Source organism: Cetorhinus maximus, chromosome 12, assembly GCF_964194155.1.
Source record: "Cetorhinus maximus chromosome 12, sCetMax3.hap1.1, whole genome shotgun sequence".
NCBI lineage: Eukaryota > Metazoa > Chordata > Chondrichthyes > Lamniformes > Cetorhinidae > Cetorhinus > Cetorhinus maximus.
The window spans coordinates 5,974,940-5,996,814 of NC_135890.1; the positions used below are offsets into that span (position 1 = coordinate 5,974,940).

At 43.5% G+C, this 21,875-nt stretch overlaps 1 protein-coding gene across 1 annotated transcript in view; it reads right to left on the reverse strand.

The window, feature by feature from the left end:
- optn (optineurin) overlaps window positions 1-15,714 on the reverse strand; it is a 57,510-nt gene extending 41,796 nt beyond the window's left edge. The window contains exons 1-3 of the mRNA XM_078552953.1: window positions 15,625-15,714; window positions 8,561-8,761; window positions 53-246 (exon numbers count right to left, since the gene is read on the reverse strand). Of these exons, the coding sequence (XP_078409079.1) occupies window positions 53-246; window positions 8,561-8,761; window positions 15,625-15,682 (453 nt within the window). The 5' untranslated portion in view covers window positions 15,683-15,714. The remainder of the gene's footprint in view (window positions 1-52; window positions 247-8,560; window positions 8,762-15,624) is intronic.
- Window positions 15,715-21,875: the final 6,161 nt, after the last annotated feature.

The window sequence follows — 21,875 nt, forward strand, 5'->3', positions numbered from 1 at the left end:
TAAATTACATGTACAGATAGCTCTGAAATTATCCAATCCTCATTCTATATACCTGTAAACCATCGCTATTTAATTCTCGTATTTTGCTCTTCAAGGTTTCATTCTCTGCAGCAAGGTCCGTTAGTCGGGCTTTGGCTTCCTCAAACTTCTTCTGAATATACTCCCGTTCTTCCCGCTGTTTCTCACGCCAAGTTGCAAGCTCTTCATAACGTTCCTTCATAGCATGATTTGTTTGCTTGATTGCTTCTGTAAGGCACAATCACCGATACTTTTACAAAAAGTTAACTAAATATGGAACTTTTACTGTAAAATTATGTCTAACCTAAAATAATTTTTCTGTAACTTAGCGAAAGATCATTATAAAAAAATCCAAAAAAAGCTCTTCACTACAGACAAATACTTTTTTTGACAATTCATTTATAATTGGCCTACTAAAATAGTTCTGCAATGTATTAAATTACCACTGGAAGATAGAAAAAAATACAACTATAATAGGGGTGGGGGAATTCACTCCAATGCTTGCCATTTCTCAGAAATTTCTGTACAATTAAAAAAACTTCCAATTTCTATTATAAAATGCTCTTTGTGATTTTGGCAAAGCAAAAATGTTGCAGAATAGGGACCTGAAAACATTCTGTTGTGTCGAGCGAAGTTCAAAAAGATCATTTAGTTATCGATCCTGCGCAAGAAGTTGTGTGCAACTGTGAGGCTAGGGATTTATTAGGTGCTATTCATCTGAAGTTTTCCATGCCAATCACAGCTGTAGCTTTTCTATTTTTAGTTCAGTTGTTGTTGAGCTGGGGTCCATGGACCCCGGAGTTCCATTCAGGGTTTTCAGGGGGTCTGCAAGCTGGAAATGGAATGCAGCCGCCACATATACAGTGCTGTTTCGCTCAGGACAGGGGTACAAATGGAGGAGTACTGAAAACGGTGCGAGGGTAAATACCTGTTTTCTTAAAAATACTTGTTAATACACTCTTTACATGCAGCAATCTCATATTATAAATAATATAATTTAGATGGGGGTCTGTGATTACTAATCCATTTGAAATAGGGTCGCTGCTGTTCAAGTATTTCAGGCGCGTGAAACAAAAGAGCTTTGAGACAACAACTCTTCAAATGCACATGAAAAATTAGATATGTGGATTGGTAGATGGTGCTTTAAAAATACACATTCTGAACTAAAAAAAAATCAAATCAGAGCAAGCTCTCTTGTTTAAGAGAGCTCCAGTCCATGGTTTTTGTTTGTTATTTAATTATTCCTGAAATTATTTTAAGAGGTTTTGTCACTGAAATTGCAACAAAAATGCAAAGGCACAAAGTCAGCTAGAGTCAGGAGTTAGTTCTGTTGAAGAGTCATACGGACTCGAAACGTTAACTGTGTTCCTCTCCGCAGATGCTCCAGACCTGCTGAGTTTTTCCAGGTATTTTTATTTTTGTTTCAGCTAGAGTCAGTGTTTTGGTGGCCTTTTGTCACAGTAGTAGAAAGTACTAGATATTACTGCATGGAACTGCCCCTGCAACAATGTCTTCCAGGGTCATACAAATATCTTTATAAGAAAGGTTCTTTGTTGCATACAAACAAGTTTCTGGCTGATAATTAACCTCCCCAGTTCTAATTAAGAGTGCGACTCCCACAGCCCATTCCCTCAGCACAGCAATAATGAAGTATTTTCCAGGCCCTTGAATTTAATTGGGTTTTTGCAAAATAATAAATTCAAAACAAAATTACCCACACTTGCTTAATCAATCTGCAAGCGCTCCACAATAAAACCACAACACCCATCTTTACCAAACTGAGAGTCAACATCCCTTCTCGATGCAATCAGTAATCATGTAATGTAGGAAATGTAATCTTTTGAAAATGGTGATGGTTTATACTCCCAACGTATTTTCAAAAGCCAACTGGAATGGGACAATGTATTGACAAACAAAAACTTCAACATGCAGTCCTAATTAAGGTTGATATAATACCAGTGCCACCTGATTTATTTTCCACAGTGCAATAACCTCTCAATTTGTAGCACTAATATAAAACACCAAGTTCTTACTTTAATACAGGTATTAATTTGTATGCATGTGATGCAAATATATGTAATGGATAGTGACTTATATCTTGAATACAATTACTAAGTCAGACCTATAAGTCATTGTGCTTTTTGAAATATTCAACCTGACATCAACCTGGTTCCTTGCAGGATTGAAGCCTCTAAAAGATCGAAGGGTACAGACAATCTTGATTTGGCATGCTCCTCAAGGTGAGCAAAGAATTACCAGGCCAAGGTTTTAAATTAAATTGAGAGAATAGTACAAGTTTCCTGCCATATTATTAGGTGTGTAACAGAATCTAAGATAAGTAAGTTGACGCTGTGTTGAATAAATACCTCATGAAGCAACTTGATAAGCATCTGGTTGGTAATGCGCTTGAAGGTTACAGAGGCAGAAATGAGCACAGAAGATCAAATACTCCACAGGACACAAATGGTCCTGTTTTGTGGAGGTTAGCAGGCCGGGGCTAACTAGCTAACATGTGGAAAGCAAATTTTAGAGTTCTGCTCATCTATTTATGCAGAATCATCTACAGGAGATTAATAAGAAAGCTAAAATCCACATAAGTGTAAATTCTACATGATCTAATTAAAAAGCTGGCTAGATGAGAAGTGGTCTTGTATGCCCATTTATGTAAGTGTTATATTCTTATTTTCCCCCTATTCTTACCACCTGTGGAATCCAGATGAATATCAACTTTTTAAAAATAAAAATTGTATCTTCTCATCCTTTCTTTCAAAATCCCCAGTGACTCATCATTACTCAGTTGACAGGGCTGTTGGCTGATTTTCTCTGATGTTTTGGCTTCCTGGAAGTATGCCAACGGTGCAAGCTACATTTGATATCGCTTCAGTCTCATTGTGTGGAAGTATACTTAGAATTTTTAACGAATGCTTACCCAGAATGGCCAAACTAAAAATTAAAACAAAGCTGCCTTTTATAAGAAAAAGAAACTTGTACACATTTTGTCCCTAAGCATGTCTCAAAAATATTTAGGAATATGGGAAATGACAGAGAAATGGCAGAAGTATTAAAAATGATGAACACTTTGCTTCATTTTATACAAAGGCAACAAATCGACACCATTAGAGGATGAGTTTATAAAGAATATTAATATAGCTAAAATAGAAAGGGAGAACATAACTGACAAACTAGCAGAACTAAAGCAGGATAAAACTTCAGGTCTGGATGGTATGCACCAACGCATATTAGAGGTCATTCAGCTCTTCAATCCTGTTCCACCATTCATTTAGATCATGGTTGATCTGTATCTTAACTCCATTTATCTGCCATCTTTCCATATCCCCTAATAATCTTGCCTAACAAAAATCCAGCAACCTGTTTTGAAATTTTCAATCGACCCCCAGCCTCAACAGTTTTTGGAGCAAAGAGTTCCAGATTTCCGCTATCCTCTGTGTGAAGGAGAACCTCCTGATATTACCCCAAACCGCCAAAATCTCATTTATCAATATGCCCTCTTGTTTTAGACTTCCACACCAGAGGAAAGTTTTTCTTCATCTACCTTATCAAATCCTTTAATCATCTGAAACAATTCAATGAGATTAAATAGAATATACAGCACAGAAACAGGCCATTCAGCCCATTTGGTCTGTACTGGTGTTTATTCATCACTAGAGTCTCCTCCCATTCCACCAAACTCATTTCAGCCGTTCAACATATTTTTCTCTTATCATAATCTTTTGAATGCATGTAAGCTATTTGCCTCAACTATTCCCTGCGAAGTAATTTCTACATTCTAATCACTCAAGTAAAGAAATTTCTCCTTATTTCTTTACTGGATTTATTAGTAACTGCCCTGTATTTATGGGCCCTAGTTTTGTATTCCCTCAAAGTGAAAACATTCTCTCCACATTTACGCTGTCCAGCCCACTCAATTTTAAAAACCTCCATCAGATCCCTAAATCTTTTGAATTCTATACTCCAGAAATAATTCCCAGCGCTGTTAGCATTTTTAATTGTTTTTTTTTTCTGATCTGAAATTCCGCTTTTGGTGATTTGTTCAGCCATATTCAAAGATTCCTTCGTTCTTCGACCACATTCAGTTTCTTATTTTCTTAGGTATAGATGTTGTTTCTGTTTTTCCTACCAAAGTGCATCACCTCACATTTATCAATGTTAAAACTCATTTGCCACTTAACTGCCATGTATGCAAGTCTCCTAATGTCTTCTTGTATTATATTGTGTTCCACCTCGCTGACAGCTACACCACTTCAGATTGGTATCAGCATTACTTATTCCCAAGTCCAGACCAATAATTCAAATTATGAACAGTTGCCCCAGGCTTGGTCCTTTACTCTATTTTCTGCTTTAGATTGTTGGGTCCCTATGACATGAAAATAAATCCAAAACTTTATTCCTTTGCTATTTTTAAAAGATGGACTTTCTGCCGAACCAAAAAAAGGCTGCTACAAGACACATGACCACAGGATTGGCCCTTTGTTCTGGAAGCTACCAACAGGAGTTACAAGAATAAAATAACTCTTCTCTCAGTCTGTGGAATCTCACACCCCATTGTACAGGCCCCTTGTAATCAACGAAAGCAGAGGAAGTGCAGATGAAACTCTTTCGAGTTACCAACAGTCACAGATTGCAACTCTTTCAAGTACAATCACAGTTCTTGGTTTCCGGGAGTGGGACGTGAACCCACAACCCTCTGATTCAAAGGCGAGGGTGCTATGAACTGAGCCACAGCTGACACCTCAGAAGTGCAGATGAAACTCTTTCGAGTTATCAACAGTCACAGATTGCAACTCTTTCGAGTACAATCACAGTTCTTGGTTTTCCGGGAGTGGGACGTGAACCCACAACCCTCTGATTCAAAGGCGAGGGTGCTATGAACTGAGCCACAGCTGACACCTCAGAAGTGCAGATGAACTGGATCCCCAACCTGAACTATCACAAGTGGGAGAAATAAAAACTCATTATACAGAAGAGGTATTAATTGCCACCTTGTCTCTCTCCTAAGGGTGAACAGTGGAATTCTGGTCAGAAGCACAGAAATTGATTGTTATGCTGCAATTAACCATTAATGGGCCATGTCACATGACCCAAGGCTCTGTCCTTCTGGACAGTTTTAACATTACATCTTTGGCCTCCTTCCTAGTTTCCTTGAATTTGCATTGGTGCAGATCCGGCTGTTACCTTGCTTTAGTTCTGCTAGTTTGTCAATTATTTTCTCCCTTTCTATTTTAACTATATTAACATTCTTTATAAACTCAAACTCTAGTGGCATGTATTTTGTTGCCTTTGTATAAAACGAAGCAAACTGTTTGTCATTTTAATACTTCTGTCATTTCTCTGTCATTTATCTTTAGTGGCCCAATTCCAACTTTAATATTTCTTTCCTTATTTATGTGCCTATGTTTTAGTTATTTTTAAATTAATAGTTGCTTAATAGTACAAAACTCAAACATTGCTGAAAAAGGAGAAATGCTGTTAAAGTTTTTCATCTTGCACTCATCAGGCCAGATACAAGAATGCCAAATTTCAAAGGGAACAACAATTATTGTGAAAAGGGGTACTGATTGGTTGGGAAATCAATTCTGATTGGAACGCTGAACTGAGGAGCAGGAGTGGGCCATTCAGCTCTTCAAGTTTGCTTCACCATTCAATAAGATCATGGCTTATCTGGTTGTGGTCTCAACTCCACTTTGCCGTCTGACCCCCACCCCCATAACTCTTGACTCCCTTGTCTATCAACAATCTGTCTAACTCTGCCTTGAATAAATTCAATGACCCAGCCTCCACTGCTTTCTGGGGAAGAGAATTCTACTTACTAACTACCCTTTGAGAGAAAAAAAATTCTCATCTCCATCTTAAACGGTAGACCTCTTATTCTTAAACTGTGTCCCCCGATTCTAGTCTCTCCCACAGATGGAAACATCCTCCCGGTATCTACCCGATCAAATCCCTTCAGGATCTTATATGTTTCAATAAGATCACCTCTCATTCTTCTAAACTCCAATGGGTATAGGCCCAACCATAAGTTCCTCATACCAGGAATGAGTCGAGTGAACATTATCTGAACTGCTTCTAATACAGTTATATCTTTTTTCAAATCAGGTGGTCAAAACTGTACACAGCATTCCAGATGTGGTTTCACCAAGGCCCTGTACAGCTGCAGTAAAACTTCCCTACTTTTATATTCCATTCCCCTTGTAATAAATACCAACTTTAATTTGCCTTCCTAAGATTGGTTGAGATGTTGCCAAGGCGAATGGCACCACAGTGCTATTGACCCCCATGCTTTTGTTTATTCATAAAAGGTGTAATGTCTGGACACATTCCTCCTGCCTGCAGGGGACAGGTCCCTGTGTATGCATATACGTAGCTTCTAGCAAGCATAAGTAAGTTACAGTCTCTTCGGTTGTTCACAATAGGCAGAGTACTGACCACACTCAACCAACCCGTGCTTGCAAAACTCAGAACATAATGTCTAATGTTAGATGTGATTCCACAATTGGACAGCATTAACTGAACAATCCTAAGTGTGCTAAGAATTAAACTAACAACCAATTTAAGATTATTAGTCAGGTTCACAATGTAGCTCACTTACATTTGCTAGAAGCTACATATATGCATATGCAGGGACCTGTCCTCTGCAAGCAAAATGAATATGTCTAAACATTGCACCTTTTTTGAATAAATAAAAGCATGGGGGAACAACTGATCCCTAGTGCATCTGCCATGGCAACATCTCAACCAATCACCATCCCCTTTTTCATAAAGTATAAATTGTTGCTTCCTTTGAAATTTTGAATTCTTGCTCCTGTTCTGATGAGTGCAAAATGAAAAGCTTCAACAGCATATGTCTTTTTTCAGCAATCTTTTTCTATTCCTTGATAATTTGATTTTGCATTTTCTCTTTGCCTTCCTGATGGTTTCTCACACAATGTTCATCACATTGCTAAGATAACCCCATAATGTTCTTTGCTTGAGGGATTACAAACTTAGTCTATGTGCATAACTTAACCCTTTCAGCTCCAATATAATTCTGGTGAATTTGCACTGTCTGCCCCCCAAGGCTAATTATATCCTTCCTGAGATGCATGCCGGCATCTAAATGTATTACTCCAGATGGTGTCTACAACTGCAGCATAATTTCCATCCCTTTGTATTTTCCAGCTCTTAAGATGAAGGCTAACATTATATTATCCTTTTTGATACGTTTTGTACTTGTCCATAGTTCTAAGTGATTTCTGTACTCTAAATCTATCTAATGGACTCTAAATCTATCTGCTCACCTGCAGTCCTATCTTCTCAACATTTAGAAAAATTCCGACCTTTCTTCGTTGCAAAATGGATCACACCTTGCATTGATCTGCCAGTTTACCCACACATTTAATCCACCAATGCCCCTCTGCAACTTCCTGTTCCCATCTACACGACTTACAGTACACTACCTATCTTAGCATCATCAGCATACCTAGATATTTGGCCCTGCACTCCTTCATCTAAGTCATTTTATAAATCTGGTGAAAAGCTGAGACCCCTGAGGGCCACCACAAGTCATAGCTTGCCAAGTGGAGTATATGTCCATTATCCCTATTGTCTCCTACATCTTAACTAATTCACTACCCATTTGTTTCTAAAAGCAATTGAGCTAAATTCGAGACAAGAATAGCCAGAAGATAAGAACTAGGAGCAGGAGTAGGCAATTCAGCCTCTCGAGCCTGCCCCGCCACTCATTACGACCATGGCTGATCTCATTTCGGCCTCAACTCCAATTTCCCACTCTCTCCCCATAACCTTTCAACCCATTACTAATTAAAAATCTGTCTATCCCCTCCTTAAATTTATTCAGCGTCCCGGCATCCACTGCACTCTGAGGTAGTGAATTCCACAGATTCACGGCCCTTTGAGAAAAGTAATTCCTCATCTCTGATTTAAATCTACCACCCCTTAACCTAAAACTATGGCCTCTCGTTCTAGAATGCCCCAGAAGGGGAAACATCCGCTCCACATCTACTTTGTCTATCCCCTTTAGCATCTTATATACCTCAATTAGATCTCCTCTCATCCTTCTAAACTCTAGCGAGTATAGGCCTAAACTGCTCAATCTCTCCTCATAAGACAAGCCCCGCTTCTCTAGAATCAATCTAGTGAACCTCCTCTGAACTGCCTCCAGTGAAACTACATCCTTCCTCAAGTAATAGAAACAAGTCACTTGCCTAATTTCAGACAAGGTGCCAAGGAAATGAATTACCTTGACAGAGCAGTTTAAAACTAAAAAGAAAATGTGGAACTTAATTGCATAAAACAATGTATGTTTTTTAACCTGTAGTTCTTGATCTGTTGCTATATATCATTTCCATAATGTAACAGCTGTGGAGAGTAACTAAGTAACAAATATACCCTTAAGCTTTATAATCTAATCAACCATCGACATGAGAATTTAAATAACCTTGTGAATGAATGGCACAGCAAATTACACATTTCCTTGAAAGAAAATCAGTTATAGTAAGCCCATGATCTGCTGGAGTAACTGCACCTTTCAACTCATTATTCTCCTTAATCAGTTCGTCCATTTGCTGTAGGGTATCTTCTGGAGTAAAAGTTCCCAGCATGTGGGGACCATTGACATTCATGGCAGTACCATTCACAGCATGCAGGCCCTGATTCAAATTCTGTCCAGTCTGTCCAAGGGAAGAAGTATTTAACTGATTAGAACACATCATTGTCTCTTTTCGTTCTGAAAGAAACAAACATTTCAAGGTGTAAAAAAGTTGACTGCACAAGACAGTTCTACACTAATTCTAAGCATTTTGATACCTATGTGGTAAAGAATATATATAGTGTAGTTTTACCGCTCATTTAGCAATAAATAAAAGACTTGCATTTATATAGCTCTTTTCACGATCACCAGATGTCTCAAGGTGCTTTATAGCCAATGAAGTACTAACTGTTGTAAAATAGGAAACATGGCAGCCAATTTGCACACAGCAAGCTCCCACAAACAGCAATGTGATAATAACCCGATAATCTGTTTTTTTGTGATGTTAATTAAGGGATAAATATTGGCCAGGACACTGGGGATAACTCCCCTGTTCTTCTTCAAAATAGTGCCATGGGATCTCTTACATCCACCCGAGCAGACAGATGGTGCCCCAGTTTAACATCTCTTCTGAAAGACAGCACCTGCAACAGTGCAGCACTCTCTCAGTACCGCACTGAGTGTCAGACTTGATTTTTGTGCTCTCAAACCCTGAAGTGAAACTTTGTTTTTAATCATTCATGGGATGTGGGCTTCGCTGGCTGGGACAACATTTATTGCCCATTCCCAGTTGCCCTTGAGAAGGGGTGGTGAACTGCCTTCTTGAACCGCTGCAGTCCATCTGGTGTAGGTACATCCACAGTGCTGTTAGGGAGGGGGTTCCAGGATTTTGACCCAGAGGCAGTGAAGGAATGGTGATATATTTCCAAGTCAGGATGGTGAGTGACTTGGAGGGGAATTTCCAGGTGGTGGTGTTCCCATGTGTCTGCTGCCCTTGTGCTTCTAGATGGTAGCAGTCGTGGGTTTGGAAGGTGCTGTCTAAGGATCCTGGGTGAATTCCTGCAGTGCATCTTGTAGATGATACACACTGCTGCTACTGTGTGTTGGTGGTGGAGGGAGTGAATGTTTGTGATGTGGTGCCAATCAAGTGGGCTGCTTTATCATGGATGGTGTCAAGCTTCTTGAGTGCTATGGGAGCTGCACTCATCCAGGCAAGTGGAGAGTATTCCATCACACTCCTGACTTGTGCCTTGTAGATGGTGGACAGTCTTTGGGGAGTCAGGAGGTGAGTGACTCGCCGCAGGATTCTTAGCTTTTGACCTGCTCTTGTAGCCACAGTATTTATATGGCTAGTCCAGTTCAGTTTCTGGTCAATGGTAACCCCCAGGATGTTGATAGTGGGGGATTCAGTGATGCTAATGCCATTCAACATCAAGGGGCAATGGTTAGATTCTCTCTTGTTGAGATGATCATTGCCTGGCACTTGTGTGGTGCCAATGTTACCTGTCACTTGTCTGCCCAAGCCTGGATAGTGTCCAGGTCTTGCTGCATTTGGACATGGACTGCTTCAGTATCTGAGGAGCCATGAATGGTGCTGAACATTGTGCAATCATCAGCGAACATTCCCACTTCTGACCTTATGATGAAAGGAAGGTCATTGATGAAGCAGCTGAAGATGGTTGGGCCCTGAGGAACTCCTGCAGTGATGTCCTGGAGCTGAGATGACTGACCTCCAACAACCACAGCCATCTTCCTTTGTGCAAGGGATGACTCCAACCAGTGGAGTTTTCCTCTCGACTCCAGTTTTGCTAGGGCTCCTTGATGCCACACTCTGTTAAATGCTGCCTTGTTGTCAAGAGCTGTCACTCTCATCTCACCATGGGGTTCAGCACTTTCGTCCATGTTTGAACCAAGGCTGCAATGAGGTCAGGAGCTGAGTGAACCTGGCAGAACCCAAACTGGGCGCCAGTCAGCAGGTTATTGCTAAGCGAGCGCTGCTTGAAAGCACTGTTGATGACCCTTTCCATTACTTTACTGATGATTGAGAGTAGACTGATGGGGCGGTAATTAGCCAGGTTGGATTTGTCCTGCTTTGTGTGTACAGGACATACCTGGGAAATTTTCCACAAAGCCGCGTAGATGCCAGTGTTGTAGCTGTACTGGGACAGCTTGGCTAGGGGCGTGGCACGTTCTGGAGCACAAGTCTTCAGTATTATTGCCGGAATATTGTCAGGGCCCATAACCTTTGCAGTATCCAGTGCTTTCAGCCATTCCTTGTTATCACGTGAAGTGAATTGGCTGAAGACTGGCATCTGTGATGCTGGGGACCTCCGGAAGAGGCCGAGACAGATCATCCACTCGGCATTTCTGGCTGAAGATTATTTTTTTGCACTGATGTGCTGGGCTTCTCCATCATTTAGGATGGAGATACTTGTGGAGCCTCTTCCTCCAGTGAGTTGTTTAATTGTCCACCACCATTCACGGCTGGATATGGCAGGACTGCAGAGCTTAGATCTGATCCTTTGGTTGTGGAATCGCTTAGCTCTATCACTTGATGCTTATGCTGTTTGGCGAGCAAGTTGCCCTGTGTTACAGCTTCACCAGGTTGACACTTCATCTTAGGTATGCCTGGTGCTGCTCCTGGCATGCCCTCCTGCACTCTTCATTGAACCAGGGTTGATCTCTTGGATTGATGGTAATGGTAGAGTGGGGGATATGCCAGGTCATGAGGTTACAGATTGTGTTCGAGTACAATTCTGCTGCTGCTGATGGCCCAAAGCGCCTCATGGATGCCCAGTCTTGAGTTGCTAGGTCTGTTCAAAATCTATCCCATTTAGCATGATGGTAGTGACACACAACACAATGGAGAGTATCCTCAATGTAAAGGTGGGACTTTGTCTCCACAATGACTATGCAGTGGTCACTCCTACCAATACTGTCATGGACAGATGCAGCTGCGGCAGGCAGGTTGGTGATGATGAAGTCAAGTATGTTTTTCCCTCTTGTTGGTTTCCTCACCACCTGCCGCAGACCCAGTCTAGCAGCTATGCCATTTAGGTCCTGGCCAGCTCAGTCAGTAATGGTGCTACTGACCCACTCTTGGTGATAGACATTGAAATCCCTCACCCAGAGTACATTCTTCATCCTTGCCACCCTCAGTGCTTCCTCCAAGTGGTGTTCAACGTGGAGGAGCACTGATTCAACAGCTGAGGGAGGGCGGTACGTGGTAATCAGCAGGTTTCCTTGCCCATGTTTGACCTGATGCCATGAGACTTCATGGGGTTAGGAGTCAATGTGGAGGACTCCCAGGGCAATTCCGTCCCGGCTATATACCATTGTGCTGCCACCTCTGCTGGGCCTGTCCTGCCGGTGGGACAGGACATACCCAGGGGTGGTGATGGAGGTGTCTGGGACATTATCTGTAAGGTATGATTCCGTAAGTATGGCTATGTCAGGCTGTTGCTTGACTAGTCCGTGAGACAGCTCTCCCAATTTTGGCACTGGCCCCCGGATGTTAGTAAGGAGGACTTTGCAGGGTCGACAGGACTGAGTTTGCCGTTGTCGTTTCCAGTGTCCAGGTCGATATCGGGTGGTCCATCCAGTTTCATTCCTCTTTTGAGACTTTCTGGGCTTTGATACAACTGAGTGGCTTGCTAGGCCATTTCAGAGGGCATTTAAGAGTCGAACACATTGCTGTGGGTCTGGAGTTACATGCAGGCCAGACGAGGTAAGGATGGCAGATTTCCTTCCCTAGAGGAACCGGATGGGTTTTTATAACAATCGACAATGGTTTCATGGTCATTAGACTTTTAATTCCAGATTTTTTATTGAATTTAAATTCCACCATTTGCCGTGGCGGGGTTCCAACCCTGGTCCCCAGAGCATTATCCTGGGTCTCTGGGTTACTTGAACCTGGAACCTTGTGATTCAGAGGTGAGAATGCTACCAACAGAGCCACAACTGGCACAATGATGTAAAACAGCGTCCAATCACAATGAAGTAAAAATATCTACTATATCTCCAACTAAACTGGCAGCTTTACTGCTGCCCTAGTTAAAATCAGCTCATACCTGAGGTGAGGGACTTTCCTTGTCTGTGCGGCTCATAATGATCTTTGTGACTATTTTAGCTTTGTTAGATTGTGTAACCGCAGTTGTACAAAACATTCTTTTTCAAATACAATGAGAAAAAGTTTCTTCATTCAGAGATGAGTTTCTTTGGAATTCTCTACTTCAGAGAGCTGTGGATGCTCACTTATCTATCATATTCAAGACTGAATTTGATAAGGATATGGGAGTGGCTGGGAAAGTGGAGCTGATGTATTCACAGAATCTTTATAGTGCAGGAGGCCATTCGGCCCATTGAGTCTGCACCAGCTCTCTGAAAGACCATTCTACTTAGTGCTACTCCCCTGCCTTATCCCCATAACCTTGCACATTCTTTCTTTTCAGATAGGAATCCAATTCCCTTTTGAACACCTCGATCGAACCTGCCTCCACCCTCTCAGAAAGTTTGTTCCAGACTCCAACCACCCTGTGGGTGAAATAATTTTTCCTTACATCACTTTTACTCCTTTTACCAATTATTTTGAATCTGTGCCCTCCAGTTCTTGATGCTCTTTCGAGTGGGAACAGTTTCTCACTATTTACCCCTGTCCATACCCCTCAGGATCTTGAATACCTCTATATCAAGTCTCCTCTCAGTCTTCTTTTCTGTCCGAACCTCTCCAATCTATCCTCATAGCTACAGATCTTTATCACTGGAATCATTCTTGTGAATCTCCTCTGTACTCTCTCCAATGCCTTAGCAAACTTCAAGTATGGTGCCCAGAACTGAATGTAGTACTCCAGATGAGGCCTAACTAGTGTCTTACATAAGTTCAACATGAACTACTTACTCTTGTACTCAATGCACCCACTAATGAAGCCTAAAATACTATATGTAGAAGTTCAGTCATGATGTTGTTGAATGGCACCGGTTTGGAAACGTTTCCTCTATGTATTTTTTCCTCAACTGAGGATTTGCCCCCACTGTGACTGAAAGGGCCCTCAACTGTGACCATTCTATTTCGCGTACTTCTGCTTACACCCTTTCCCCCTCTCCCAGAATCACAACAGGGTCCACCTTGTCCTCACCTTACCCCAGTAACTTCCATATATAAACATCCTTAAGCATTTCCACCACCTTTAGTGTGATGTTATGACCACACCTTTCCCTTTCAACCTTCTGAAGGGTCCGTGCATTGCGTGACACCCTCGTCTCCGCCTCAATCACCCTGTCCCCTTCTCATGCCACCTTTCCATGCAAGCACAGGAGATGCAGCAACTGCCCTTCTACCTGCTCCCTTCTCACTGTCCAAGGTTCCAAACTCAGTTTAAGCTTGAGGAACAACACTTCATCAACTCAACTTTTGAGTTCATGAATATCAGATCATAACCTTTGCCTCCATTTCATTTCCTTTCCTGGTTTTGGTTTTTGTTTTTACAATGTTCAACCTGTTTACATTTCTGCCATTCACAACTCTTCTGGACACATTTTTTCTTATTTGTCCCATTACTTCCTTTTGCCATTTAATCTCTCCTGTCTTCCACCCTATCACAGACCTTTCCTTTTACTCTTTCCTTTGCTCCCCCTTCCTTCCCTTACTTAAAACTGCTAACATCTCCAAACTTTCACAGTTCCAAGGTGACAGACATGAAACATTAACTGTTTCCCTCTCTACAGATGCTGCAGGATCTGAGTACTGATCATGGCCGATCTGCTTGTGCGTCAAATTCCACATTCCCATCTATCCCCTCTGCCTTAAAAATCTTCAATGACTCTGCCTCATGAGGGAGAATTCCAAAGTCACACAACCCTCAGAAAAAAATTCTCATTTCTGTCCTAAAAGGGCGACCCCTAATTTTAAAACAGTGCCCCCTAGTTCTGGATTCACCCACGAGAGAAAACATCCTTTCCATGTCCACATTGTCAAGATCATTCAGGATCTTATGTACTTCAATCAAGTCACCCCTCACTCTTCTAAACCTCAATGGAAGCAAGCCCAGTCTGTCCAACCTTTCCTCATAAGACAACCCACTCATTCCAAGTACCAATCAAATCCTGGAATGAGACTTTTTTTCCTTTATTCTTTCATGGGATGTGGGGCATCACTGGCAAGACCAGCATTTGTTGCCCATCCCTTGATCTGAGTGGACTGCTAGGCCATTAACAGTCACATTTACTGTGCGCCTGGGTATTCTGGGTCTGGAGTCGCATGCAGGCCAGACGAGGTAAGGGTTTCCAGACTGAATAAGGATCACAGATCAGTCAACCAGATCAGTTTTCACAACAATCAATGCTAGCTGTCCATTACTGAGACTACTAACTTTACATTCGAGATTTACCAATTTAATTTAAATCCCACCAGCTGCTGAGGGATTTGAACCCACATCCCCAGGATTATTACTCTGGGCTACACTAGCCCAGTGACATTACCATTACTCCACTGTCTCTTCAAACCCATAACCTTCTGACTTAGAGAGAGAGAGAGAGAGTGTGGATGTTGCACAAGAATCCAGAAACTGAATATTTACAGGAACTTCCAATGCCAAAGTTTTCAACACACGGAACAGGTGGCGAGATCTCAAACTCAGGGAGCTGAACCCACACGGTCAGTGCACTCGCCCCAAACAAACAACCCAACCCGCCCGACATCCAGGCTCCCGGCTTCACTTTCATTTTCACTTTCCCCTCACTATTGCCCAATGCAGCCCCCCCCACCCAGCTCCCCTGCCCCCTGCCCCTCAACCCGAACCCCCGCCCAAAACTCGCCAGTATCAGGCCGGAGGGTCGGGCCTGCTTGTCACTGCCCCGAAAGTCAGGCGGGTCTCCCGCCCGGATGCTCCCCTCAACCTCGCCCTCGGGAGAGTTGTGTGCCCCCGAACCGGTTAAAATCACCCCCGCCCCGGTGTTTGTTGACGGCTACAGGCCGCATTTAAAGCCGTGTCAGGGGAGAGCGGCCTGTGAGGACCCGCGGGTTGTTTCTACCAAACCCGTCCGGCTCCAGCAAAAACACTCACCGGCCTCTCTCTTGACCCGCTCCGGCGCCGACTGCGCAGCCGCAGTATCCTCCATCATGCGTCACCACGACGAACGCGACGTGCGCCCGCGTCGCTGCCCCCCACGTGACCCCCCCCCCACAAGGCGGAGCCCAGCCGCCGCCATCTTGGTAAGGGAGGAGGGCAACGGTGGGGGAAGATGCTCTGCGATCCTGTTGGTCTGTCAGCAGAAATAGGGAGTTATCTGGAGCAGTTTTTTTCCATTCCTTCGACAGCACCTTCCAAACCCATGACCACTACCATCTAGAAGGACAAGGTCTGCAGATAGATGGGGACACCACCACCTGGAAGTTCCACCCCAAGCCACACACCATCCTGAGTGGGAAAGATATCGCTGTTCCTTCACTGTCGCTGGGCCAAAATCCTGGAACTGCCTCCCTAACAGCACTGTGGGTGTACCTACACCACATGGACTGCAGCGGCTCAAGGAGGCAGCTCACCACCACCTTCTCAAGGGTAATTAGGGATGGGCAATAAATGCTGGCCCAGCCAGTGAAGCCCACATCCCGCAAGTGAGTTTAAAAAAAAGTTATAAGACTTGCATTCGTGCAGCAGCTTTCACGACCATAGGACACCCCGAGGCATTTTACGCTTGACAGCCAATTTGCGCACAGCAAGTTCCTGCAATGTCGTAATGACCAGAGAATCAGCTTTTTGGTGATGTTGATTGAGGGATGGATATTGACCAGGGCAACTCCTCTACTCTTCTTCAAATTAGTGCCCCAGAGTCTTTTAAATCCACATAAGAGGGCAGACAGGGCCTCAGTTTAACATCGCATCCGAAAGCCAGCACCTCCCAACAGTGCAGTACTGCAGCAGAGCCTTGACTTTTGTTCTCAAGCCCTGAGGTAGGACTTGAAGCCACAACTGTACTATAGGGTGGTTGTTTGGTAGTACAGAACTTGTGTATTGCTGAAAAAAACAGACATGTGGAAGCTCTTGCACTCTCATACAGTATAACTTGTTGTTTTCCCCTTATATTGGTGTTTTTGCGAAGTGTCCTGACAAGTGCAAGATGAAAAGCATGAACATGGCTCTTTTTTAGTAGCAGGCTGTGTGGCATAGCAGGGGTTAATGTGGGACTGGAGGACACTGCCACTCATAGTATGATCGAAAGTGTCACATGACAAGAGACCGGCACACTGAGCAGACGGGTTAGGACATAGAGCAGACATGATCTCGAGACTTATCTTGAAGTAAGCATGGAGTTACCTCCTAGTCTGGGCTATACTTTGTACATATGTATATTGTTATGCATTACCAATAAACAGTTACTGTTCAACCTTATAACCCTCTGAACCTTTTTACATGACCTACTGAACAAACCCTTACAACATGGTGGCAGCAAATGAAAGAACCCAGAACCCCAGAAGGACCCTGGAATCTGAAAAACTAAAAGGAACAGCATCCTGCCCTGACTGAAGTGCACCTGAACCAAAGACACAGCTGGAGATTGCCTAAAGAGAAGCTCCATTGCAGACTTGGAGGCTGAAGGGCAGAAGAAAAATCCACTGTGCAGTGAAAGAACTCCACTAGAGCACGTGGAGGTGCACTGTGAATCCCCATCCATTGCAGAGTCAAAGGACCTAGCAAGGATGATCAAAATTTCAGCTCCAAGGCTGAACAAGCCTTCAAAAGCTTTAATAAGTTCAATCTATTTCATTAATCACCACAGCTAGCTTGCGTTTAGAGTCGGAGCCATACCACATGGCGGCCCGCCAAAACCTGACAAGCATAGGAAGAAGAAGTAGTGAAAAAATGGTTACTGCAGCACCATCCTTAAAAGTGCAACAGCATTTAAAGCTGTACTCCCCTGAGCTAAAAAGCAACCATGGCCAGCAAATTAACCCTACCAGTTCAATCTGGGCAGACCTAAGGGCCAGACCAGGCGCAGAATTGGGGACTTTGGTGAAATAGATTATTAAATTACTGGAGTACAACAGGATTAAGTAGGAAATCAGATGGAGTCCAAATTAATATATTTTATACTCCTTTGGTGAACTTGCCGATGAAGTAATCTTAATGCAAGGCATTGATGAATCCTCAGCTAGCTTTGATGAGATATTAAAAGGCTTTGACAAGTAGTTTAATCTTCACGCCGTGGAGTGCGCAGAGCTTAAAAAGAGGTTTAGAACACCCCAAATAAAGCAATGCAAGGGAAAAAGGCAATACCCAAGCAAACCACATGAGGGTGGCAGACCATGTAATCACAATGAAGTGCGCGAGCTGAAGAGTTTAGAGCAGAGGAAAGAGGAGGCTGAGAACCAGCTGAAGTCTTAGAAATGGGTCTTTATGAAAGTGCAGACATAGTACCCAAACTGCAACAGCGGGTGACAATGCTGAGCCACCTGGCTCTGACTTAAGGGAAAGTTGTAGAACATTTCAAGCTGCGAGTGGATAATGAAGCTACGAGTAGCATGATTACATAACTGAAACAAGCTAAGACTTCACCAGGACAGAACTGGTGAACAGTGAAACCAAAATGAAGGAGAAGGACCAAGCTCTGCTGCAGACAGAGGAAATAAAGACAGATATAAGTTCAGAAACTGTTTGTATCAAAGCTGAATTGGAAGACTTGAAACACAAGATTCAAATTGAGTATGTATCTTTGAAAACACATGATAAGCTAAAGTCTTCAATGAATCAAACAGTTTGAGATCTAAACAAACGCATTTCTGAGATGTCACAAATGTACAAGGAGGCTTCGAAAGAAACAGAAAGGTTGAATGTTGAGAAGAATGCAATAAGTGGATAGCTGAAACATGTACAGATTCAGTATGTATCTCCAGAAAAACACAAGGAGGAACTAACATCTCGGAATTCCATTGTTGGCAAATCAAGGAGCAAGTTGGAAGAACTCAACCAGAAATACAGCCAGGCACAACAGCAGGCAGAAAAGGTATACAAAGAACTTGCTGTCTTGAAAGACTCTTTGAAGAATTAATATGTGCCCCTGGAAATACATGACAAGTTAAAACGGATGTTGAACACTATTTCAGAAAAAGCCCATTGGAACTATCAGTAGCAACAAAGCAATGCACTGAAGCACACATTGAGATGGCAAGAGCTGAACAAAAAAAAAACAGTTGAAAGAATAGCTGATTGTCCTTCAAGATGAAATGCATAAGGAGTACAAAACCCTTTGGTAGCATGAAGAAATTAAGACTACCTTGAACAGCGGAATGGAGCAACAGCAGAAAACAGTTGAGGACACTGTAAAATTACAAGAAAATTCAAGAGGAAACAATTGAGGTTCGCAAAGAAAAGGGCGACCTGTTGAATGGGCTTCACACACTCCAAGGACCCCTCAGGTCAAAGTTTTTTCCTCTGGAAAATTATGAAGAGAACCAAATAAATTTACTGTCGCTCTGAAAGAACTGAAGAACCAGTTCACAGAGAAGACTCAGTATGTCCTATATTCAAGGGGAAAGTGAAGAGGTACAAGAAAGAGACTGCAGAGCTGAAGAAAATGGTTGGACATTCGGAAAAATACATGGAAAAACCTTACGTTTCCAAAGATGTATATGAAGAAATGGAAAGCAAGCTTCTTAATGCTAAAGGTGAAAAATGAGGGGAGGTGACAGCATAGTGGTATTGTTGCTGGACTAGTGATTCAGAGACCCAGGGGTAATGCTCTGGGGTCCCGGATTCAAATCCCACCACAGCAGATGGTGGAATTTGAATTCAATAAAAATCTGGAATTAAAAGCCCATTGTCAATTGTTGTAAAAATCCATCTGGTTCACTAATATCCTGTAGGGAAGGAAATCAGTCATGACTCCAGACCTTAAATACCCTCTGAAATGGCCGAACAAGCCACTCAGTTGTAATAAACCGCTACAAAGACACAAAAAAGGAATGAAACCGGACAGATCACCTGGCATCGACCTAGGCACCAGAAACGACAATGGCAATCGCAGCCCTGTCGACCCTGCAAAGTCCTCCTTGCTAACATCTGGGGGCCAAAATTGGGAGAGCTGTCTCACAGACTAGTCAATCCTCATGGAATCATACCTGACAGATAATGTCCCAGACTTCACCATCCTTGGGTATGTCCTGTCCCACCAGCAGGACAGATCCAGCAGAGGTGGTGGCACAGTGGTATAGTCGGGAGGGAGCTTCCCTGGGAGTCCTCAACATCGACCCTGGACCCCATGAATTCTCATGGCATCAGCCCAAACATGGGCAAAGAAACCTGCTGATTACCAAATACCGCCCTCCCTCAGCTGATGAAGCAGTGCTCCTCCATGTTGAATACCTCTTGGAGGAAGCACTGAGGGAGGCAAGGGTGCAAAATGTTCTCTGGGTGGGGGACTTCAATGCCCATCATCAAGAGGGGCTCGCTATGACATAGCTGATAGACTGGGTCTGCGGCAGGTGGTAAGGGAACCAACAAGAGGGAAAAACATACTTGACTGCATCCTCACCAACCTGCCTGCCGCAGATGCATCTGTCGGTAGGAGTGACCACCTCGAGTCATTGTGGAGATGAAGTTGCGCCTTCACACTGAGGATACCCTCCATCGTATTGTGTGGCACTACCACCATGCTGAATGGGATAGATTTCAAACAGACCTAGCAACTCAAGACTGGGCATCCATGAGGCGCTGTGGGCCACCAGCAGCAGCAGAATTGTACTCAAACACAATCTGTAACCTCATGGCCATGCATATCCCCCACTCTACCATTACCATCAAGCCAGTGGATCAACCCTGGTTCAATGAAGAGTGCAGGAAGGCATGCCAGGAGCAGCACCAGGCATACCTACAAATGAGGTGTCAACCTGGTGAAACTATAAAACAGAACTACTTGCGTGCCAGACAGCATAAGAGCAAGTGATAGACAGAGCTAAGCAATCCCACAGCCAACGGATCAGATCTAAGCTCTGCAGTCCTGCCACATCCAGTTGTGAATGGTGGTGGACAATTAAACAACTCACTGAAGGAGGTAGCTCCACAAATATCCCCATCCTCAATGATGGAGGAGCCCAGCACAGCAGTGCAAAAGATAAGACTGAAGCATTCGCAACAATCTTCAGCCAGAAGTGCTGAGTGGATGATCCATCTCGGCCTCCTCCGGAGGTTCCCAGCATCACAGATGCCAGTCTTCAGCCAATTCGATTCACTCCACGTGATATCAAGAAACAGCTGAAGGCTTTGGATATTGCAAAGGCTATGGGCCCTGACAACATTCCGGCAATAGTACTGAAGACTTGTGCTCCAGAACTTGCCACGCCCCTAGCCAAGCTGTTCCAGTACAGCTACAATGCTGGCATCTACCCGGCTATGTGGAAAATTGCCCAGGTATGTCCTGTACACAAAAAGCAGGACAAATCCAACCCGGCCAATTACCACCCCATCAGTCTACTCTCTATCATCAGTAAAGTAATGGAAGGGGTCATCAACAGTGCTATCAAGCGGCACTTGCTCAGCAATAACCTGCTCACTGATGCCCAGTTTGGGTTCCACCAGGGCCACTCAGCTCCTGACCTCGTTACAGCCTTAGTTCAAACATGGACAAAAGAGCTGAACTCCCGAGGTGAGATGAGAGTGACTGCCCTTGACATCAAGGCAGCATTTGACCGAGAGTGGCATCAAGGAGCCCTAACAAAACTGGAGTCAGTGGGAATCAGGGGGAAAACCCGCTGCTAGTTGGAGTCATACCTAGCACAAAGGAAGATGGCTGTGGTTGTTGGAGGTCAGTCATCTCAGCTCCAGGATATCACTGCAGGGGTTCCTCAGGCTAGTATCCAATGTCCAACCAAAATCAGCTGCTTCATAAATGACCTTCATAAGGTCAGAAGTGGGACTGTTCGCTGATGATTGCACAATGTTCAGCACCATTCGCAACTCCTCAGATACTGAAGCAGTCCATGTCCAAATGCAGTAAGACCTGGACAATATCCAGGCTTGGGCTGACAAGTGGCTGGTAAACATTCACGCCACACAAGTGTCAGGCAATGACCATCTCCAACAAGACAGAATCCAACCATTACCCCCTTGATGTTCAATGGCATTGTCATCACTGAATCCCCCACCATCAACATCCTGGGGGTTACCATGGACCAGAAACTGAACTGGACTATCCATATAAATACTGTGACTACAAGAGCAGGTCAGAGGCTAAAAATCTTGCGATGAGTAACTCACCTCCTGACTGCCCAAAGCCTGCCCACCATCTACAAGGCACAAGTCAGGAGTGTGATGGAATTCTC